Source organism: Lepeophtheirus salmonis, chromosome 6 (assembly GCF_016086655.4).
Source record: "Lepeophtheirus salmonis chromosome 6, UVic_Lsal_1.4, whole genome shotgun sequence".
NCBI lineage: Eukaryota > Metazoa > Arthropoda > Copepoda > Siphonostomatoida > Caligidae > Lepeophtheirus > Lepeophtheirus salmonis.
Genome location: NC_052136.2, coordinates 8,032,727 through 8,056,171, shown reverse-complemented (window position 1 = coordinate 8,056,171; position 23,445 = coordinate 8,032,727). Strand labels below are relative to the sequence as shown.

General features: G+C 31.5%; 3 protein-coding genes across 3 annotated transcripts; 1 reads left to right on the top strand and 2 right to left on the bottom strand.

Annotated features, from left to right (window-relative positions):
• Window positions 1-10,085: 10,085 nt before the first annotated feature.
• Window positions 10,086-12,964, bottom strand: LOC121119432 (maternal embryonic leucine zipper kinase-like). The gene is made up of 2 exons (XM_040714093.2): window positions 12,728-12,964; window positions 10,086-12,674 (listed from the first exon to the last, which is right to left on the bottom strand). Exons 1-2 carry the CDS (start codon window positions 12,962-12,964, stop codon window positions 11,031-11,033), a joined length of 1,881 nt encoding a protein of 626 aa, XP_040570027.1. The 3' UTR covers window positions 10,086-11,030.
• Window positions 12,965-12,990: 26 nt separating this feature from the next.
• On the bottom strand, window positions 12,991-14,903 carry LOC121119433 (ubiquitin-conjugating enzyme E2 S). The gene is made up of 3 exons (XM_040714094.2): window positions 14,428-14,903; window positions 14,121-14,365; window positions 12,991-14,065 (listed from the first exon to the last, which is right to left on the bottom strand). The coding sequence occupies exons 2-3, from the start codon at window positions 14,338-14,340 to the stop codon at window positions 13,710-13,712; spliced, it is 576 nt and encodes a 191-aa protein (XP_040570028.1). The 5' UTR covers window positions 14,341-14,365; window positions 14,428-14,903; the 3' UTR covers window positions 12,991-13,709.
• A 725-nt stretch (window positions 14,904-15,628) lies between these two features.
• Window positions 15,629-20,964, top strand: LOC121120763 (dynein axonemal intermediate chain 3-like). Its single transcript, XM_040715622.2, has 13 exons — window positions 15,629-15,757; window positions 16,067-16,260; window positions 16,347-16,589; window positions 17,586-17,899; window positions 18,021-18,208; window positions 18,268-18,393; window positions 18,447-18,752; window positions 18,808-19,170; window positions 19,467-19,768; window positions 19,835-19,965; window positions 20,020-20,203; window positions 20,266-20,384; window positions 20,459-20,964. The coding sequence occupies exons 1-6, from the start codon at window positions 15,736-15,738 to the stop codon at window positions 18,369-18,371; spliced, it is 1,065 nt and encodes a 354-aa protein (XP_040571556.1). The 5' UTR covers window positions 15,629-15,735; the 3' UTR covers window positions 18,372-18,393; window positions 18,447-18,752; window positions 18,808-19,170; window positions 19,467-19,768; window positions 19,835-19,965; window positions 20,020-20,203; window positions 20,266-20,384; window positions 20,459-20,964.
• The last annotated feature ends 2,481 nt before the right edge of the window (window positions 20,965-23,445 follow it).

Here is a 23,445-nt window from a genome sequence, read left to right as displayed (position 1 = left end):
GTAGTCCCCCTAACAAAGAAAGTTAACAAAAAAATTGGATTTTTTCTTTTTTACTAAAATCAATTAATATTTGATTTTTTTTTCTTCAAAAAATTTAATATTTTAAAGTAAATTTAATTATTAAAAAAATTTAATTTTTGTAAATAACTGGACTTTTGAAAAAAATCAAAAAAATTTAATTTTTTGTCAATAACTGTGAATTTCTGGGAAAAAATAATATTTTGATTTTTTTTTGAAAAAATTAAATATTTGAAATTTAATTTTTTTTTAATAACTGGACTGTCGAAAAAAATTAATTTTTTGTGAATACTTGTGAATTCTTAAGAAAATTTACTGTTGGAAATTTTTTTTATAAATTTAACATTTGAAATTTTTATCAAAAAATGAAATATTTGAATTTTTTTTTCTAAAAATTAAATTTTTAATAATTAAATATTTGAATTTTTGTACAAAAAATTAATTTTTTCTTACCAAAAAAACCAACTTCTCCCCTAAATATAAATCTGTGGACGCCCTTGCAACTGTATATCTATATAATTTTTCCGTAAAGAGTCCTGTATGCAAAATTACAGTCGATTGTGTACGAATAAAATGTTAGTAAAAGAAGTACACCAGACACTGGACCATCTCCAAAACTGGAGGAGAAGCATGGAAAACAAACAAGGAACACATTATGAGGGTTTTGTAATATAATGAGAACCATTTTTTACTCACATACAAAAGAAGGATGGAAATGAAGAATTTCATGGGATATCTGGATTTTCCTGATACAAATTGACATTGACATAGCATATAGCTCAAAAATTTTATATTATTATTATTTTATTTTATCTATATTAATCAAGCAAAGATTGTCTATATGTATGCCTGTCTTTCTTTCTGTACAGGGTGCTGAGGCAAATTTGTCCCAACTCAATACTTAAAATTTGGGGGTTACAACTTTATATTATATGAGAGAATATAAAATATTTTTTATTTACATTTATAAATGTGAATGCTTTTAGCGTTTATCACAGCCCAATAGGGTGTCTGAAGGCACTACAGGCGTTTTGCTCCTCGGGATAGACTGTGCACTCCCTCCCTTGTCTTGACATCAATGATACCCCACCAGATACAGTCCAACATTTTCTGATCCGAGGAGTTGGTCCAGAACTGTCGGTTCTTGTAGGCAGTATGCGCCAGTGCAACGTGTAGCTGCCACACATAGTTCAGATTGGGGTATTTGGCTTTGATCCAAGGAAAGAAAGTGTACTTCAGCACCTTATAGTAGGACTCAGTGTTCACAGAATCTCCAGTCCTCAAAAAATATGGTGGCATATGTCTCCCATCCAGCTCCAAGCACCCCAAGAACCATGACCTTAGCTGGATGATTGCTCTTGAAGACACCCTTCAATTTCTTTATTAACTTCGCAAGCCAGCAATCGATGTGACGACTGTAGACCTGATCCACAGTGAAAATCTTCTTATCACAGAAGATTTCCTTAGTTCAGTCATGTATGTACAAATTTCTGTAAAACATACAATGTACTCATATTAATGAAATTTCGCATTCCTTTTGTATGTAGCATCGAGCGTGTATACAGACTACACTGTATATAGTGCTCTTTGATGTATAACATATAAATATGCAGTATAAAGCAAGGTTTGAATGTATGTTTGGTTATGTACAATCATTTTTTAGTGTATCTTAAATATGAGTTGAGTACTTTTTTAAACAACAAACGTGTGTATCTCAAGCCAGGCAGCGATCTGGAAACTGGATCTCACGTCATATTAATCTTTTTTTCTCAAGCTTTTATGAATAACAGAGAGTAACACTGAGGATTTCTTGTGGAGTTATCTTCTATATTGTCAAAGCAAAGTTTGTCTCTTCGTTGACGTCTATATAAGAAATAAGACTGGATAGTATTAGATTAAATTATCATTTAGCTTTTGTTATCGCTATTTAGCTCCAATGGTTGTTAAAAAATAAGTTTGAAGGCTTTGTTATGTGTATTATTTTGTTACAACACTCTGCCGCTTTGTTTACAAATAAATATATAAGTAAACAACCCCTAATCTCATCCTTATTAAAGTGTAATTTATGAGAAGACATTTGAATATATATATATATATATGAATTTGTATAATTCATACTCATAAGATATGGAAAAGTGCCAGAAAGTCAATGTTACGCCTTGAAGAAACTATTGGATCGAATAGGATGTGTATTTTTTTACATATGTAAGTATTGCGGTTATGGATTATGGTTGCCTCCTCATAGAGACAGCCTCAATACCTCTTCACCGAGCCTCATCATTTTTTCTTACACATATGTCTTTGAATGGTTTTAAAATCACGTTCATTTTTATTACCAAGTGGAAATTGGGAGAGTTCCAAGAAATATTGAATTTATTTACTTGACAATTCATGATATACAAATATTAACTTGTCAAAGTATGTATGTATTTAAGCAATTATTTCATTTCCCGCCCTTATCTTATGTATTTACTCTCTAAGTATGTACAGAATAAATATGTTTATATCACTTTCAGATATAATATGATAGGTATCTCTTTCATTACTTGACAATAGATGGAGAGGGTATCGTGTATAGGATTGTATAGGAAAAGAAGGATATTCAAGACGAATTTGAGGAGGATATGGATTATGTAACCAAGGGATGTCCTGAATTGGTTGTAATCGGAATTATTAGGGATTTTTGGTTAAAAAGGTGGGTTAACAAGGAGTGGAATAGAAGAAAAGTAAAACTGTTGTTACATATGAATGAATAGAATAAAATGGGATATTTTACCTCGAGACGATTTTTACATTTACAAACTTAATATTTCCAAATTAATCATAAATTCTTTATTTAGAATTTGTATTATTTCGTATTGGTTCTTACTACTTTTAAAGAACCTTAGATCATTTAACCAGTCGTACACACTAACGGATATAAAGTACGGAGAAGTCACAGAGTAAATGGAAAGCATGTTTAACACTTCTGAAAGATTTTAAAATTGTCAACTGCCACAATTCCTATTAGAAAGGTCTTGGAGGTGTATTATTGATTCATTTTAAAACATCATGCGACTGTTTTTTCACCCGCCGACTAGACCCAACAATTATTATGGTTTTTAAAGTCATACAATAGGAAAATGACTATTAAAATCTTCAATCATTTCGAAATATGGCTTTGATGTTAGAATACTTTATAATTATCTATTAGAGCAGGGGTTCCCAAAGTGGGGGTTGCGAGACACAGGTGCAGGGTTGCGAAATTCATTACAAAAAACAAATACGCGTGAAAATATAAGCCTACTTTAATAAAAATTAAACACAGAACTATGTGCCTATTTGAGTCCTCCCCATATATGTATGAAATAAGAAGTACTCAATTTTGAAAGATGTAATATTATATAGATGCAACTTAATAGCTTAAAAATATAAATTTTAGTGGGCAAAATATTAAAACTACAAATGAGAGCAGGTCGGACTGGAGGCGGAGAAATAAACTCGGTACAACCCACTAGTAGCTTCTGCTCTATTCGAGTAGCTGCGATCAGAGAGACACTGTGTTTCAACTGTTAAGAAGCAGTCAGTTACTGATCAGCTGTTTCACGTGAACGAGCTCTGATGTCACTGTGTGCGTCGGTCGAGTGAGCGGGGTCCCTTGGCCTGTGTCTGTGCATACTGTCTGGGAGAGCAGACACGTACGCATAGTACATGTGTTTGGCTGTGTGCAGCATTATAAACGGTCTCTGGCACCGTTATTTAAGGGGTCGCAGGCTGAAAAGTTTGGGAAACCCTGTATTAGAGTACTCCAATGATAAGCTCATCTTCAGAATTATAAGGTCAGAGACAACCTTGGGATAGAGGAGTGTCAATCAGAACACATATACAAGATAGATAGGAGCTCCAACAGATTCGATATAATGGATTTTTCATTGCATCTCAATATTATTAGTATATTGAATTTTTTCTCTTTCTGATTTAATTGTTTCATTAATTATTGGACATTTGTCATGATTTTTATTCTAATATGGGTTTGAGACAACTGTTGAATCATCCTTATAACTAAATGAAATAACTATTATTTAATCAACAATGAAGCATTGTAATTTTTGTCAAATAAATAAATATTTTATCTTCTAAAATTGGTGTAACATGCGTGGGAATCATTACTACATGGAATAGCATAGTTTACAAAAGGAATAAGAATCTCAAAATATCTCATTTTCATCCATTTCTTTCATTTTAGTCCATGACATTATCGATCCAGCCATAAACACACAAAAGAGAAATAAACAATAATATCATATAGAAACTAGGATGAACTCGTATTATGTATTTTATTACGAATTATTTTATTATGCACATACAAAGAATACTAAGACAAACTCGCTAATCCTCTTTTTTCTATTTATTACGAATTATTTTATTTTGCACATACTAAGACAAACTTGCTAATCCGTGGACAAACATACAAACACCACTAATAGTATTATATTATAGTAGATAAGGGGACTAAAAGTTTGTAAAAACCACTTATGGTACCCTCACTCTCACCTCCAAAGTGAAATCTTTCTTCTACTTTTTGCTCCTCATATTTTCTATCCCACATAGACTCAAATAAGAAAGTATTTGATGTGTATTCAACTCGTACTTATATATTTTTCATCAAATTGGTAGTAAGATTTCTTTGTTGAAGAATATCCGTATAATGTTGATATTGAATGAAAGATATCTGTATCGATACCAAGGAGACAATATCAATTTTGGGAGTGACGCAATGGGTTGCAGATGTAAGGTGGATACTGTGAAATGAATAACACAGGGGTTTGAGGGGGGGGGGGATTGAAGACAATAATCAAATTTATCTATGAGTGCAGAATCCACAACTGATCTCAGTTTTTCTCTCAGTCATCTGAATTCTGAAATATCTGGGATTAAAGTAATTCGGTACTATTATCGTTCAGAGTCATTTTTTATCCTTAAAACAATCCCCAAATTAAAAGTAGAATTAATTAAACTTATGCAAAAGTGTCTTTATTGATTCTGTATCATCTTGTTCTGAACTCGATATATTTCCATTTTTAGAATGAAAAATGATAAAAAACGATAATCTTCTTTCTTCATATTCAATGCACAATTACAAAATTATAAATATATAGCCTAAAGTCCATTAAGGAAGACATCCCCATGGGAATGCTGGCAAATTTCCTAATTACGTGCATCTATATTTGGATGGGGCTTCAAGCAGAGCTTGACTTCCAAAATGGACCTGATTTTAAAATCAATCGTATTCAAATCTGCGCTAGAATGAGACCAAAAGTCAGTTTTGCGTTCTATTGGATGGTTCTCAGATGTTGTAAACTAAAAATACTCTACAGTCAAAATAATAATGAATTAAAAATATGTACCTTAACCATATAATATTAGAAACCTGTAAGCAAAGGCTCAAGTGTACTCGCTACAAATCGGGTTGAGGAACTGAGAAATTACAACAATGACATTAACATAAGTTCAAAAGCCCATTTTTATATTTTAATAAAAAAAAAGTATTTGTTAGATTGTAATAATCAAACATATACCATTATCAAAAAAATCAGGACTGTAAAATTCATAAATCACAGTTTTTATGAAATTATTATTTAATTTCAATATTATGCCTATCACAGGCCTCCTTTTTAGTTATAGGTATACATTTGACTCTAATGTGTTTTTTCCATAAAAATAGAATAAATGGTTGACAAATGGCCTTATGAACTTATGTTATGACATTTTAGTAATTTCTCAGTTCTTATATCTCATTTGTAGTGGATGTGTTTGAGCCTTCACTTATAGGTGTCTAGTATTATCAACTATGTTCACTCTTTCACACACCCTCGATTAAAAAATGACTATTATGGGACCTTTGTAGAATGCAAGGAGAATAAAACTATTACATTTATCTACAAAAATCCTATTCCTAACAATGACGCGAGACAAAAGATGAATATTGAACACTTAAATATTTTAAACCTATCATAATTTCAGGAGAAATTTTTTCCATCATTAATATTGTATGCTGCCTCTATCTTTAGTGTGAACATACTCAATGCCGTAAATGTTCACCCCTGGTGGCCCTTATGGGATCTTTTGACTTAGGTTTTTATGTTCAATAGATCCTACGGGGGAGAATCAGATATTTTTGTTCACAAAACACTATCATTTGGTGAGTTCAATTTGGCTTCCATAGGAATAACTTTATCAAAACTAAAAATAATTATGAGATACATGTAAACTTAAAAAGAACTCTTGGAATCGCCATATCTCATAGACAGCACGCTCGGGAGTTATTCTCTTGAACTTGATGTGGGTACGCTTGCGCCCCGGTGATTCCTAGAGAAAGAAATATACATTATTTATATGGAGTTCACCAAAAGATTAATCAGTGCAACTCCATCCAACCAATTAAAGGAACATTAAAAAAAAAAAAACTGAGGTGTTTCTTGGTTCAGTTGACTACATTTTACTTGGTCTTGACTTATATGACAAATTTTATATTTAGAGCAAACTTAGTTAAGCGTTTTCAAGTAATTTGTTTAAATTCTCAACCACAGAAAATAATACTGTAGGGGTTTTAGATTTAAACATGAAGGTAACACCGAAATGAACAGAAAACCTTGACAAGATCTGGAGTTTTTTTGGTTTTTTTTTAGATATAATAAAGCCCAAAAGTATTGAATCTAAACGGAGTTTTTCAGCTGTGGGGTTGTACTGAGATACAATTTATTTGAAAACTATCTGCGCAGACTATATTTTCTAAGGTCAGTATTCCTAAAAGAACAAAAATCACAAAATTATTTTTATTTTTTAAATAAAAATGTCCTCAAGTTTGTAAATGAATTAGGTATTCAATGAATTTTATAACTACAAAGTATTATTTTACAAGCGATAAATTTATTACATCAAATTAAATACTCATTTTTATACATTTAAGTTTGAATAAAGTTCCAATAGAAACTGAATCTTAACTTGCTTGAAACAATGACAACAAAATATTCAAATTTCAAAATGACTTTTTAACTAGTCATTTTGAAATTTGAATATTGTGTTTGATTTTTGTAATACTTATTTAGTGGATTTTTTAAATGGTACACTTAGAGGGGCACCCGCAGGAAGTGAGATGGAGGGCTATACCCCCCAAAAAAAAAAAAAAAAAAAAATAATAATAATATATATAATCCTTTGGATAATATCTGTATTTTCAACTATGAAAGGTATTCCAACTACCTATATTGCTTCAATGGACAATGACCAATAAATATATCACCTTTTATTTTCTACTTATTCTCAAATTAAATGAATGCTAGTTCATAGTTAATATCTATATTAATATCGAACTTTTGATATTATAACATCCCTAGTGTAAATAAATCGTACTTTTTTTTGTTTACCCAATCAATTAAATTGAAATCCTTTCTATAAGTATAAGATGAGCGCCTCCAATTTTCAATGTAAAATATCTCAATTTAACTATACCTAACCTAGGGAGGACACAGAATACTACAACGCTCAAAAATTGATGGAAAATATTTCCAAATCTCCCTTCCCCCTCTCCATCAATAGACACAATATACACTCAAAAAAAATGCTGAAAGGGACACAATGGAAAGTAAATTTATATTTTCACAGTAGATGGAGTTAGCACCGGTTTTTTTTTTAAGGAAATGAATATTGATTTTCCTTTATTATAATTTATTAATCAATAAGTCCTTACAGATAATACTTTTTCCGAATTGTGATGCAAATTTACAAATATAGCCTTGTTGATACTGTCGGTCTTGGGCGGAAGTAAAGGAAATACCTTGTTGCTAAGGTTACTGTTGACTTGTTCACAAAGGAAATATGAATGATTTCTTTATATAATAATCAAATATTTCTTATACAGTGCCTTACTTTAGCTTAAGACTGACTTTTAGAAAATATTTAGCCTATTAATTAGAAACACTTTTTGACAAGAGGGCATTACACTTTTCATAAAGAAAGCCCTCTTAATTATATACATACGGACATTGAATGATATTCTAAAATAATCTTACCCTCCCATAAAAACATTCTCTATCCAATGAAGCCTAATCCCTTTTGTTTAACACCTTTACGGAAGTATGTAACCTCACTTAATATTAAACGTAATTGCATTGAATAGGATGAGGTCAAATTCCGGGTTTTAACAAGGGCCTGCACATTTTCTAAAGAAGTTCTGGCATGATTTTGAGGAGAAGGGTTATTGATTCACATAAAATAAGGGCACCTTAAATCAAATTTAGCAATTTTTGTTTGAGCTACTTGGTCACTCAGAGTATATTTACAGCATTGGGAGGTTTTGTTTCTTTTGAAATAAAGAAATGTAAAGACAATTAATTATGTAGAGACTAAAGATCCGAGATGGTTAGAAAAATAAGATATTTTTTCTATCTCTTAAAAAACAACAGGGGTAAAACTACAATCATAGGTATATGATGATAATTATTCCGGGGGGAAATTAATAATATTTTCTCACCGTATCTTCAAAGATATTGGATAAAAATTAATTTTGATGGGTATAATTAATTTTTTGAAGGAACAGTATTTTTGTGAATATTTAGTCAATTTTTCATAGTTTTTGATATAGCTTATATGATATGAATTATTGATTATTTTACTATCAATTGTTCCCGTATTGTTTATTGTGTTAGATACTTATTTAAGCTTCACAACAAACATGTTTATAATCAGAGCAAAGTCCTGAAAAGTTTTGTGAAGGTAAATTTCTCCGATCTATAAATTAAATATAATTATATCTTAATTTGTTATGATACATTGAAAGTTAAAAAGTCTAGTGCTTTATTAGTGAAAAAATATATTTTAGTCTATTTTTTTTAAAATTTAACTGTTGTAACCGTTCCTGGCTACGAGGATTGTATTCAAATGCAATTTGTGTGTTTAGGAAGGGGATGTATGAGTTATGATTGAGTTGTATTACCTATAAATGGTGTTTAAGAAAAGTGTAACAAGTTCCTGATCTCTTCTACTATCAAATATGTCGTTGGTTGAGCTATAAGGACATGGTCAGACATTTAGACCTGGATAGATCAAATTTATTGAAATTTGCATGTATCTAAATTAAAATTAATTCCATAGATTCAAACAAGTTTAAACATGATAATTAATATGCTTCGTAGTTCAAAATAGAAAATCCAAGACCAATTATGATAAAAAATGATAAGTGGAAAAAATAGTGAACTAAACTCTTCCTAAGGATGGAGGCCTGCATATTAAGAATGAACTTTTACGAATACGTGCTATCATTTCCGTAACCGGACCTATATCAAAGGGACGTGCACTTCAAATTCTATGAGGGCTAGTGCCGCGACTATGACCTTTCTTTGCCGATTGACTAGTTTGAGATGATATTTTTAATTCTCAAAACTTTTCTTTATATATAATCCCAAACTTTGAAATTTAATTTTTAAGAAAGATTACTATTTATTTTACAATAATGTTATTATTATACCCCTCAGTAATTATGGGTTCTGGAGTGTAAATTTAAAAATAAACTGTTGTTAAGTACAAGAATTTTGAACGTTATCACAATTCCAGTTTTAGTGGAATAAAGTTTCAATTATTTTTATATTTCAGTTGGAGGGGAGGCACGGCCCTCGAAGTTACGACACTGTTCTGAACTATAAAGATATGGCTAGACATTTAGACCTGGATACACAAACAAAAAATTGTGGTTAACTCATTGTTTCCTAACAGTATTGATTTCGTCTTGTTTCGTTTGATTACATCATGTTACGTCCTTGTTACATTTAGTTTCATTTGTATTTCGTCAAGAAACGAAGATATTTATTTAAGTCCAACGAATCATTCAGAAAAAAATGTTTTGTCTCGTAAACGTCATGCAAAAAAAAAAAACATTACTTGACGAATACATTTCGCCCGGTCACAGCTGACGAAATTAAAACTGCTTCCTTGTGACAAAAGAATATATATGGCTAAAAATGAGCTTTTACAAATACATGCACACGGATGATTAGTGCCTCCAATCTTAAGATAAAATAAAACAAAGTTCGTTAATAAATGTAAGAAAAATATATTTTTATATAATATAAAGTTCGACATTAGGAGTATTCAATATATATATATATATAGGAGTAAATAGATGAGTGTTTTTAACTCTTCCGTATAGGTTCAATAAATATTTTAAAGGGGACTTCACAACATGTTCGAATTGTAGTTAGGAATGTAAGTATATTTTAAGGCACGCGGCAATGAAGTTAAAAATAGTAGTATCTTTGAAGGCAGTCTAAGTAGAGGGGAGTTATTATTTTGATATTAAAAAAACACACATTTTAATAGTAAGCCTAGGAAACAATATATGATTATAATAATTAATAATATAATATTAAAGAGTTATCCTCCAATAAAAAATATGAATGGATTTATGGCACCTATTTTCAAACTTAAATAAAGATTTATCGTCAGTGAACAATACTTTTTTATAATAAAAAAATACAATTTATATATACACATATACAGAATTGCATATATATTTATATTAAAAGATGTAATTAGAATCGTCTTAAACAAACAAAGTAACAAGGAAAAGAAATGCAAAAAAAAAAAAAAAAAAAAAAAAAAAATTGAATAAAATGCCTATTTGAAATTTTTTTAAAGTCCTAGTTGTTTGTGTTGATTTATTTCGAAAGCTAGAAATGAAAACTCTTTCTTTCTGAACAGAATAATAGCTGACATGCCGTTTGAATTTAGTAACACAATACATTAGGTCATTTATGTTGATAGTTGGCTTTAAAAAAAAAATCAAGATGGCATGTTTTTTTCTTGTTTTTTTTTTCTTCAAATACTGAGAGTGAAGATCAAGTGAAAATGGAATATGATTGTGCGATTGTGTTTAAGATTTGATTATAAATGCAGGTAGAATTATATTTGTTTTAATCCATGATAAATAGTGCAATACGATCTTTCAAAAGATAAATGGAAGAGTTCGACTTCATTTCCTATTTTCCCACAGCAGCAAGTCGAAGAACTTCTTCACAAACTTTCTTATAACACCACGCGTCTCCTTTAAGACGCTTTCTTCTAATACCAATAACATTTAGGTTTGGAATACGACACACCTCTAGCTCAAAGGAAAGCTTGCTTATTCCACTAGCATCTCTTACTTTACCGCGAAGAATATAGCCCTTTTGTTGGCACGGAATGCCTTTTGACATAAGAGCACGTGTGAGCTCAGATAGAACTGCATCAGGATTATGATGAGAAGTGGTTGAAACATTGCAAAGAGCCTTTCCGGTTACAAGACATGGACCACATTCACCAGAAATACTGCGACCCTTTCTTGGTGTGAGCATATTTTTAACTTTGTCAAGACCACGCTCAATGGATCCAAAAACCTTTCGATTCACTGCCATCGGTTTCATGGGTTTATCAGGAGTAGCAAAGACCCAGTTATCTCTTGACGGAACAGATGGAAGCGGTTCATTTTCACGGCCATTGAGACCACTATCCACGGAGCGTGATGGAGATAAGGAATTCATTAATGACAACTGAGGATTGATATTAGACTTGATTGGAGTGGACGGCGTATTTTCTTTATTTTCTTCAAGCAAATGATCAATATTTTTCTTTTTGTTAGGAACAGGATAACGTTCAGATGCTCTATTCTTACTACGGTCGAATACAGCATCTGATTTAGGCGTATTCGGACTTCCAATCTTGAGTAGATCTATGTCATCGAGACCACCTTCAAGAGAGTTGTGAAGTCCTCTAGGGCTGTTAGAAAGCGGTACATTCTCGTTATCCTTAGCAACATTGAGCTCCCGTAAGAGACTTCTTTTTGGAGTGCTACCATCAGAGGAGCCATCACCTCCCATTAATCGAATATCTGGTTTATTTTCAAGAAGAATCAAATATGTAGCTGTGAGGTAGCAATAGTCCCAGCGTTTAATTTTCAAGCTAACCCTTGCTGGTGGAATTAACTTCCATGCTGCAATATCAGATACAACATCTTCATCAAGGTCTTGTGAATGATATTTTGACTGCCACTTAATGGGTGGACTAAGTCCATTCTCAGAGAGCCAGGGGTGGTCTAAAAGCTCCATCACAGAAATACGACGTTTAGCATCAGTTTGTAACATGGCATCTAAAACTTGTAAAGACCCTTCAGAAAGCCATCCAGGTTTTTCGTAAATACCACACTGAATCTTTCTATAAAGACATGATATATTTTCATCATCAAAGGGTAAAAATCCACAAAGAAGTGCGTAAAGCAGAACACCCATTGACCAAACATCAGCCTCAGAACCTAAATAATTTTTCCCAGTGACGAGCTCTGGAGCAGCATAGGCCGGAGATCCACAACAGGTCTCTAATACGGAAGCCATGCCTCCCCTAGGATTTGCACATAATCCAAAATCTATTAATTTTAGGTGCTGATCTTCGTCGATAAGAATATTTTCTGGTTTAAGGTCTCTATGAGCGTAACCTGATTCATGAATGTATGCAACAGCAGCAACAATTTGACGAAAGAATTCCCGAGACTCGCTCTCACATAATCGATCTCTATCAACTATATAATCAAAAAGCTCTCCTCCAGGGCAATATTCAAGAATCATAAATATCTTCATTTCAGTTTCTATCACCTTAAAAAAGAAATTAAGACTTTACTTCCCTTGATAGTACTTTTATTTCTTACTTGTAGCAGTTGGCAGATGTTTTGATGACGCAGAACCTTCATCGCTTCAATTTCGAGACGAACACGTGGAAGATCTTCTCCTAACTGCTTCTTATCCATGATCTTGATAGCAACTTTTGCTCCAGTGAGTACATGAGTCGCCAGTTTGACTTTCGCAAACCCTCCTGTACCAACAGTCTCATGGAGTTCATATTGTCCTTCTAAAACAGCATAAGGGTTTGAAGGAGGCTCGGGCATGGTATTCGTTATAATTTTTTATACTATCTGAAAGTAAAAAAAAAGATTTATTGAAAAATCAATTGATAAGAAAAAAAAAAGTTTATTATCTCATTATTTTTATTTAATCATCTCCAAAGAAAATAAAAGATAATACTTCTTGATGGGAAATTCGGAATTGGTAAACCGTTCTTTGTATAATAAAAAAATATATATATACTGCACAAGCTAGTCTTCATAATAATAATAATAATAATTATAATAGTCACATAAACTTTAATAATCAGAGAGGGGCTCAGCAACCCATCACCAATAGATAAGGCCTTACCCCCCTTAAATTTTAAGTATATTAACTAAGAAGAAAGGAGGGTTACCAATTAGCCTTTTTTTAATTTTTTTGTTCTAGAAAGAAACAAAGAAGAGCTTAAGTTAAATTATTACTAGTAGTCATCATAATAAATTGTTAGAAGCTGAGGACTTTTTGAAGAAATTATTTTTGAAGAACGGCACATTTAACATAAACGTGGTTCAACTATCCCGTACAAAGAATTTACAGGTACTGTAAAAAAAAAAATATATATATATGGGTCTAAGTAAGTAAAGACATGCACTTGAATTACTTTGACTTGACAAGTACATTCATATTTAAACTAAGAGTAATGCTTTTCTCAAATATATAGACAAAATGAAAAAGAAGAAGAAAGTAATAATTCCCTAATATTCAATATTATTAATAAGTTTTGATACATTATGAATGCAATGTGATTCAAAGTCTTTTAAGAGTTTTTTTCTTTTCTTTTAAACTTTTTTCTTTCTTGGAAAGAGTCTTTTTATCAGAGAGAGCATCTCCTCCTCCTCCTGTTTTGGAGGAGATTCCAGACGCATGGATTTCCGTGTAGAGTTTAGCTCGTGTGCAGTAATCGTCATAGCGTTCAAGTAGAAGCTTTCCAGCTTCTTCGTTCAAAGCGGACTCTGGATTGGGTACTATGAGGAGACATTTGATGGTGAGCAGAACATGCTTGATTCCTAAATCACTTTTCCAGTCTTTTTTGAGCGTGTTGACGCAGATTTCTCCAGTGGAAGGAGCGACGTTGGGGTGGAAGATCTTCGTGAGGAAGTAACCTAGAGATCAATCATTTGGAATACTTTCTAAATGCATGGTAGAGTCAAGAATTACCTTTGGGTGGAGAGGCTGGAAAGTCCTTCCCAATCACGAGCTTCACCCTGAACTTTCCTCCCGCAAAGGGCGTATCTGCTGGACCCTCGATGAGGGCCTCGATATCTGCAAATGACTCTTCCTTGAGAATTAGAGAAATACCTTCCAAAGGCGGCTCTCGACTCAGCTTCTGAATTTCTTTGCCAACATGTCGTAAAACCTGGGGGTTGAGATTTTCCATGATGATGATGATGATGAAAGCCACTCTGCAAAAATAGAGAATTCCTCAATGGCAACCACTACTTACATATCTACAAGAAATCCTTACCTCTTTCACACCTTTCACAAGGATCCGTTTAAAAAAAAACTCACTGAAATCCAAAATCAAACCCTCAAATGAATAATTATCCGTTATCCTTTTTTCATAAACGACAACTGATTTGGGGTTTCCTTCCTTTCCTTCTCCACTCATAGGGGGCGACACTCTTCTTTAACGAACAAAAACGGGGGAAAATTCAATATTTCAAATATTCTTCTCTTTTTTCTTTCTACATGCACGAGCCGTTTCTAGCTAGCTTCTTTCTTTTTTTGGAATTTACATACCATCCATCATATACGTTCAGCTAGCCAGCTAGCTCTTTCTTTCATTCCATCTAGCTCTCTTCTTGCACAACCTTTTCTTTACATCCAGCACTTGCAATTTGCATTGTCCATGTACTAGCTAATTGCTATTTAACTAAATTATAAGTGGATAATTGTATCCCTTCTTTCCCCGGGGCGGACTAAAACCCTTTAACACGTACTGGGCTATTAATATTAATGGTTCTTATCTTTTACTTATTCAATTTATTTTTCTCACATGGATGTTTGTATGCCCTTTTCTTCGCATATATATAGGGTCGCTTTTTGTGTAATAGTAATAGCATTAAACTAGGAATCTTCACAAAATATATTTTGAGCGCTACTGATGTTAAATAATAATACCTGATATACTTGTTGCTCATTTTATATCTAAATTTTATATTGTAAAATAAGTTTTTTTATAATATTAGCAAATCTAGATATTATAATTTACAACATGCAATTTTTCCTTCAAAGAATTCAAGGATTACTCAGCAGATAATTTATAATGTTCAATTATACTAAAATAAACTATTTAGCAATTTGTTTTATTAGTCTATAAAATTAATAATGATTCATTATGTACAAAGGATTACTGATTAGGATATTCTATTCATTATTTTATTTTACAATGGTTGATAAAATATCAAAATTATATTCATGGCGCGGTACATTCATAATATGTGCTTTAATACGTTTTTAAAATTATATTGAAGTGAAATAAAAACTGAATGTTTTAACAATACTTTTCAATTAGTATACCATTCTTACTTATTTCCCAATTATCATTTAAAGCCAACATTCGCGATTATTACTTGGGTATAAGTCTTTTGAGGATGTTCAAATATATATGCAGAAAATAATTTTAAAACAATAATTTTTGGCATATAATCTCTACATGCTTAAAAAAATTATAATTGTATTATTTTTTGCTCCAGATTAAAAGTTGGAGTTTTATTGATTTAATAATTAAATCAATACACAAATACATTAAAGGAAGAGCATCACGAGGAGTATGGACAAGGATTCTTATCAGGGTATGAATCATGTTTAGGATATAAAATCAAGACACGTTAATCAAAATAAGAATAGTTATTGACAATAAATACTAATTTTTGAATATATTCCCTGCTTTTGGAAGGGATATTCATATACAAACTCAGAGAAGGATTAAGTTTTATATTTGTACTTTTATTCTAAAAATATATACTTTGATTTAAAAAAATCTTACATGATTCCCTAGTATGTAAATTATTATAATCATTATTGTATCAAAAACGTAACTATTTTAATATCAATTATGTAAAAATTAGTATACCGCTATAATCAATATCTATATTTTTCAGACGATAAACACGACACTCCAGATGGAGTCTATCCTATATCCCTCGGAGAAAATGCACGTAATCGTTTGAAATGCGTAATTAATTGGGATATTAGTGAGATAGAGCCCATTAGAGTATGTTCAATCAATATTATCCTGGAAGAGGCAAGAGAATACCCCGACTCTGATTTAGGAAAGCTTTATACAAATATTCAGGTTCAATATTTATTTACATTCTATCCTATTTTTAAGTTAAATTATAAATATTAAGTCAATTTTCACGCTAATGTTATATAATATAGATGTGCAAACTTGATGAAATATTTGTCGTATACGATAAGTTTCGACAATATGGCTCCGAATTCCTCATATGTCTCACTGATCAAGCCAAATATACTTTTAAATGTATTGAGGAAAATAAGAATATGGGACTCGTTAATCGTTCGAAAGACTACGTTTATCAGCCTCCGACTCCAAGAAAATGGGAGAACTTTGGAAGTGAAAAGGAAATTGAGCAAGACTGGGTCGGAGATACTCGCCCCAAAGTAAATGAAGCTTTTATATTTGATATTTGCTCAACCCAAGGGCTTAGCTAGCTTTCATTATTTGGGAGGGGGGCTTGGTCCAAAAAATTATCAACAGCGTAATATAATTACTTACATAAATAGATATGATATCAAAAATGGAGGAGGAGGCATGAGCCCACCCAAAAAGGGGCTAGCGACACCATTGTTTTATATATTTTTTGTTTTACTATTTACTGTGATGTATAGTTAAAATACATCATGGAGTTATACAAACAACAAAACATGATTAAATATAGTTTATTTGTATATATTTATATTGAATAAAAATTGTGTGTAACAACTCTCCTCCATCAGAATAAATGATGTGAACTCAATATTGAAACTAGTAATATATTACAACCATCTTAATTAATTGAACAACTATGACATTTAATAAATAAAATTAAAATCTCAAGTTTTATTATAGAAGTATATCTCAACAAGCACTTACTTAAAATGTTTACTTTTTGTGCCAAAAATTTCAATGTCGAAATTCTCCCTAACATTACCCCTGGTTTTATGTTGATTTGATAAACATAGAAAAACATTCAATTGCATAAGAACAGGATGGTTAGATAACTTTTCATTTATTAAAGTTATTTGCAGTGTAGCATGTCTCCTCACTCTCCTTATCAATATCAGTTATGATTTTTGGTTTATATTTTTATAAATGTATTTTCGCATAAAATATAAAAAGAGTGTATAAAGATTGATCGATACATTGACAATGAGGCTCTATCAATCTGGTAAATTAATTATGATTAGAGTTTGACCAAGGTATTATACACCATCTTGAGTCTGACACACGATTAACCATAAACTTCTAAGTAAAAATAAAACGAATTATTATTTTTTTTAATAACTCGAACCTGTTTTCCAAGATGATTATAAAATATAAACGGTCACAACGGATTTTAGAATAAATATTGCAAACGTATAGTTATTCACTTATTCATATTTTAACAATTTTCATAGATATGTATTTTGGTAAAGCGTTCAAAACGACGTTATGTCAATAGAGAATTTGAGGATCGAGATGTTAATGATGCGACTGATGGCTATGTAGGATGTGATGCCTACAATGATACAATTAAATGGGGAAGTGTACATAGCATGGAAAGAGGGATGCAGGCGGTACCAGTTTTAGTTGATAATTCTGCTCAAACTGAACTCAAATATCCTAAAAATACTTATTGTCAATATGAATCAAGAGTTTTTTCAGAAGAACAAATCAAAGAACACATGGAGTCAGATGAAATGAAACAATTCATGAATAAAGTTTCTAATATGTATGTAGGTCTAGTTCAATCTAAAGAAACTCTGAGAGACCTTAGAGTCTCTTTAGTTCCATCTATCTCTGGTTAAATTTTATGAACTAAATAATTACTTATATAAATTATCCATTAATAGCATTAATGAAATTCAAAAGGACCCAGATATTATGGGTAGATTCAGGAATGATATCACCAAATTTTATAAGCGAGATGAGGTTGAGCATGTAGAACAAACAGAAATGATTGAAATCATGGCTTTTTCTGATCTTACTTTCACAAACAAAATGAAAGTAAATCACATTCGGTGGCATCCAATTATAGAAGGTATATTAATTAATTAGTGATCATAAATTTTTTTGATGAACCTTTATTTTTTTTATTAGGAATAGTGGCAATGTCAGTCATGGATGATAACAATTTTTCAGATTATTTGAAAACATCATCAGAAAGAACGATTGTTCCGAATTTCTTAACTTATCTGGAGTGAAGCTCATCCGATTTTCCCGCAAGTATGTTTTATGATTATTATCAATATTCGTCCACAAATATTATTTAAAATTAGTTACTTTTGAGGATACCAGATGATATTACAAAATTCGAATGGCATCCGAATGAACCTGATATTATTATAGGAGGTACTTTTAATGGACAAGTAGTAATTTGGGACATTGGGCCATACCTTTTAAAGCTTAAAAATAAGACATGCATATGGCGATATGATATTGTTTTAACAGACTCTGGACGCGGTGATAAGTTATATGTAAAAGATGGATTTATTCCAGTCATAAATTGGAGTGCAGAATCCATGATGGGAGCTTCGCACTCATTTATGATTGAAGATTTAAAATGGTTCCCCTCAGATGTTCGGGTAATAAAGTTAAATTTAAAAATACACATATGCTAAAGTCATGATGTCTATTTAGTTTCATTCTGACAGTGCCTATCCACGTAAAAATGACGACGAATCTGTCCGACAATTCTTAACTTGTTCCAGTGGGGATGCCTTTATTTTAGTTTGGGGTTTTGAAATTCCTCCTTCTGATAACACAAATATTGATTCTCTAGCACCAGATATTGGCCAACCTGATGGATTACAGTCTCAAGGTATTTTGCACCAATCAAGTAATTGGAATAAAGTAAAAGAACATCATGGTTTTATGGATTATAATTCGGAGAGTTCGAGTAATACTAAAAAAGTCGGAGTCGGAAAATACCAATTTCTTAATGAAATATGGAAACCTGTGCATAAAATATCTTTCCTCCTACCTCAATCTGAAAAAATTACGGTAAATAAATATTTATTTATATTCGGTTCCATAAAAATATTGTAACGAAATAAGGGTTTGTCAGAGTTCAAATTTAATCAATTATGTCTTAAAATAATATATAAGTTTCAAAAAATTTGAAGACACATTAACCTAGTGGGCGCAATATAGTTAAATTTTAAGGGTTAGAAATGATAGAAGACGTTTCTAGACAAACCCAGATAATATAAACAGTCATTACTCATATATTCCACTATTTTTGATTTTTACATCTTTATAACTAACACATATTATTTAATTAATTCAACAATCTGTAGGATGAAATTCAGTACTTCCGAGTCCAGATTACTTCAGTTTCAGTAATAAGTCGGCCAGATTTAATGTTAAAGAGTGAGAAACAACAACAAAAAAAAAGTACGGGAGACGATGAATCCGATTTAAGTGATGTAGATGACGAGGATATGGGAAATAATAGTAGATCAAACCGAAAAAGTCGAAGGTCCATGGATCATAACTTTTTTGCAATTCCGATTGATTTCATTGGAGGAACATTTCTGGGAAGTATTTTTAAAGCAGATTTAAGCAAAGTAAAAGTTGAAGTCGAATCTGGGAGAACTTCGTAAGTAATTCATCTCTGTTTATATGCCTTTTTGAAGTAATCATAAGTTAAAAAAATCTTTTTAAGAATGTAAAATTAAATGGAACCGAAGTACTCATGACGGACCAACCAAATGTATAGAGCGATCTCCATTCAATAGTGATGTTATACTGACCATGGGTGGTTACAGTCTTGCTATTTGGAAGGACAATGTCATTGTACGTTATGAATTATTTTAAATTGAGTTGCACCTAATACAATTTGAATTTTAGGAAAAACCAGTCATACTTCACTTTGTTGACTATGAAGAGGAATTTACTCAAGCAGTTTGGTCATTAACCCGTCCAGCAGTGTATTTTTTATCAGGAAATTTAGGAAACTTTCAAGCTTGGTTAATCATGTCGAGGCAATCAGCACCATTCTTTAAGCAGAACATTTCAGGAAAGTCCATCACATGTAAGATTAAAATTCGCATGAGAATTATACTTTTAATAATATTCATCAATTTTTTGAATTAGCTCTCTGTCCTTATGAAATCCAAACATCAGGAAAACATTTAATGACCATTGGTGACTCTACAGGAACACTTAGAATATTATCCCTACCAAGAGAGCTTTGGGAAACCGAAAGTAACGAAGTAAGATATTTAACGTATGTTATCATTCAATACATTGATTAATTATCCCTTTACTTGATGTGTATGAAATGTAGATTGAAGAATTTGAAAAATATATTACAAGAGAGATCGAATTAGTTAGAGAGAAGGATCGTAAAATATCTGAAAATTCATTTGAATCCATGATTACTTCATCTAGAAAAAAAAACCAGCAGCAAGACGAGGAAGAAGAAGCCTCACATTCGGCTTGGAGTGATGTTAATAAATTCTGGAGCGATTATTTCGAAGTTGAAAAGGGATATCTTTTAGATAAATATGGGCAAATCAGTTGGACCTCCCATGCCAATAAAAATCCAAGATATCCAAGAAGTCAATATTTATCTGAGTTCGAGGATACAGATGTTATAGATAAAAAAACAGTCAAAGTGGCGTCTTCAGCCTTAGATGCATTTAAAAAAACAGCAGCAAAATAAATATTATCAAGAACATTTATGTTCAACATATATTAAATATATACTTTTTCAAAAAATTAGGACTCTTAATCAATTGGTGTTTCAATCATAAAATAAAAAAAAGTCTTGCACTGTTTGATTAAATTCAATTTTTATAGTCTATTTAATCAATTATACGATAATTAGAGCTTTTAGAAAGTATCAAATCACTTTCGTATAGTAAAATGTTGATTTTTACTAGTTTGTTTACATAAATTATTACACTATAATACCGGATCTTGTAAAAAGATCTGGACCCTTAAATAAATAAGATTATTTAATGTTTTTGAAGAAGAAAAAACAAATACTTTGTATTTTAATAAGCCATTTTATGATATAGTTATTCAATCAATTGCATCAGTTGAATACATTCTAGTAGGTATAGCACTCCAGAGCCTCAATAAATGAGGCCAAGTGACTGTGATGACCAAAATTGTACAACAGTATTGATCAAAATGATATTTTATTCTTCATCAACTTTTGAACCGATTTGAACAGTATTTTTATAGTATTGTATCCGTCTGAAACTCATCCTTCATTACTTTTTGGCGATTTATCTCTTCTTTGAATAACTTTTGAATAAAATATCTTGATTTCTTTCCTCTCCATATTCAAAAAATTTATTTATTTTTGAAATTTTTCTCCAAAAAATGTAATATTTGAAATTTATCTTAATTTTTCAAATTGTTTTCCAAAAAATTTATTTGTCTATCATTTATGAAATTTTTCTCCCAAAAATTTAACATTTTAAATTTAATTTTTCAAATTTTGTCTGTTTTTTTTTGACCTTTTTATTCAAAAAAATTTATATTTTAAATTATTTTTCTAAAAAAATAATTTTGTAGGATTAAGTTGAAAATTCTAACAAGCCCGATAGGCGATAACATGTTAGTCAATTATGCAACTACGGTGTGTTTTTTTAACTGGCCTGTTAATTTGTAATTGATAGGCACATAAAGAAGGATTTTTTTTTTTTTCCTTTTCCATTATTATTTCATTCCTGAGTAGTGAACATCCTTTCCTAAATAGATTCAACTATATTCAAAACCTATTTGAACGTTCGTGGTGCTCATAAAGGACGGAGCGTAACCCTGAAAATTTGTTGCAGAGATATAATTGTAAGTCCTTGTTGGACTCAGAGTGGAATTGAGGGATCGACATCGGAGTCAAACTAGGAAATGTGGTTGTTTATATCCTTCATTTCTTGTCACAGCTGATTGTAGCTGATCTAATCAAACATCATGAGCATAATTCTTTCTCTTCTTCAAAACATTCTTCAAATTGTTAGGGCACGGACGTCTCTACTCTATGGACACCTGACTGTAAAAGCGCGCTCCAGAAAGTGGCTGACAGTCTTAAAAAGGAATATTAAGTTTTTATAACTAATATGATTAGGACGGGTAATTGTTTTTATTAGACAAAAAAGAGAATTCAAGTAATACATTAACATGCACATAATTAAGTGGAGCATGATTGAAGCTTAGAAATCTTTCTTGAAGAGGACTTGACATTCTTAGCTGTATTCCGATATGAAGTCCTTTTTCTGCTCCCTTGACAAACCTCATCATTTAGTTGACTAAACAAATTCTTGCCTATCACATTGAAGAGAATTAGCGAAATCTTGCAGTGCAAACTACTCCATTTGTGACCTTGTCCGCAAGCAATGGGATTCATAGCTTCAATAGCTGAATCTGAACTATCCAGTATTTTCCCCCTAAACGTAAATACAAAAGAAGCTCTTGGATTCGAGGTGTTAAGAAGTGAATCCTTTCTTTCCTGTACTTCGGTGATGAAGCTAAATAAAGAATGAGCGTAAAGACAAGTAAAAACAATAACGTCGTCACACCAAAACTAAGTACTTCTTTTTCTAATCAGCGAATAAAATTAATAATACGCGGCAAAACATCCAGCCACTTTATGGAGCCGGCGTGCGTCTCTTCTTCTGAAGATTGCAGTCCAGAAACTTAGAGACGCCCATGGTTAGGGTACCATGTTGATTTTCGGTTTCCTTTTTTTTAACATGCCCATTCTACACTGGATTTTCACTTTTGATTATTTATATTATGATCTTGCCTTTTTTTTAATATGAGGCGTTGAGCTTTAGCAACACACGCTCGTCAAAAATTTCCCACTCACAAATAAACTTAGCTCTATAAATACATATCACTTAATTATCACGGACTTACTATTTGCAAAATGTTTTTTAATTACAACCAAATCAGTAATATTTTTTGTTTTATGCAACAAAAAGTATGATAATTAATCGATAGAAAAATACTGTTTAATTGGTAATCAAAAGCAATTATTTATCTTGTGTAACCCTATTTTGCACCTCCAAAAATCCTTATAATTTCGAACACTGGAACGAATGATTTGCCATAGTATATCTGGTACAGGACTGACACACAACATTAAAATTGCTGCCAAGGCCCCAAATGAATTAATACAAGAAAAAACTTTTTGGTGGTTATTAGGACACCTTAAGGATGATGTATTCCTCAAAAACTGAGCCTTTAGCTTTAATGCACATGTAAATTATTGTTCTAAAGCAGCATAACCTATTTAACAAAGCTGGTAGCCATATTGGCCCA

What these genes read in the sequence shown, in the direction of transcription:
- LOC121120763 (XM_040715622.2), top strand. Translation starts at nt 15,736, where the DNA reads ATGGACAAGGATTCTTATCAGG. An exon ending in GGACAAGGATTCTTATCAGG is followed by an intron (nt 15,758 to 16,066) that starts GTATGAATCATG and finishes TATATTTTTCAG; the next exon opens with ACGATAAACACGACACTCCA. An exon ending in ATGAATAAAGTTTCTAATAT is followed by an intron (nt 17,900 to 18,020) that starts GTATGTAGGTCT and finishes ATCCATTAATAG; the next exon opens with CATTAATGAAATTCAAAAGG.
- LOC121119432 (XM_040714093.2), bottom strand. Translation starts at nt 12,964, where the DNA reads ATGCCCGAGCCTCCTTCAAACCCTTATGCTGTTTTAGAAGGACAATAT. An exon ending in ACATCTGCCAACTGCTACAA is followed by an intron (nt 12,675 to 12,727) that starts GTAAGAAATAAA and finishes TTCTTTTTTAAG; the next exon opens with GTGATAGAAACTGAAATGAA.
- LOC121119433 (XM_040714094.2), bottom strand. Translation starts at nt 14,340, where the DNA reads ATGGAAAATCTCAACCCCCAGGTTTTACGACATGTTGGCAAAGAAATT. An exon ending in TCCAGCCTCTCCACCCAAAG is followed by an intron (nt 14,066 to 14,120) that starts GTAATTCTTGAC and finishes ATTGATCTCTAG; the next exon opens with GTTACTTCCTCACGAAGATC.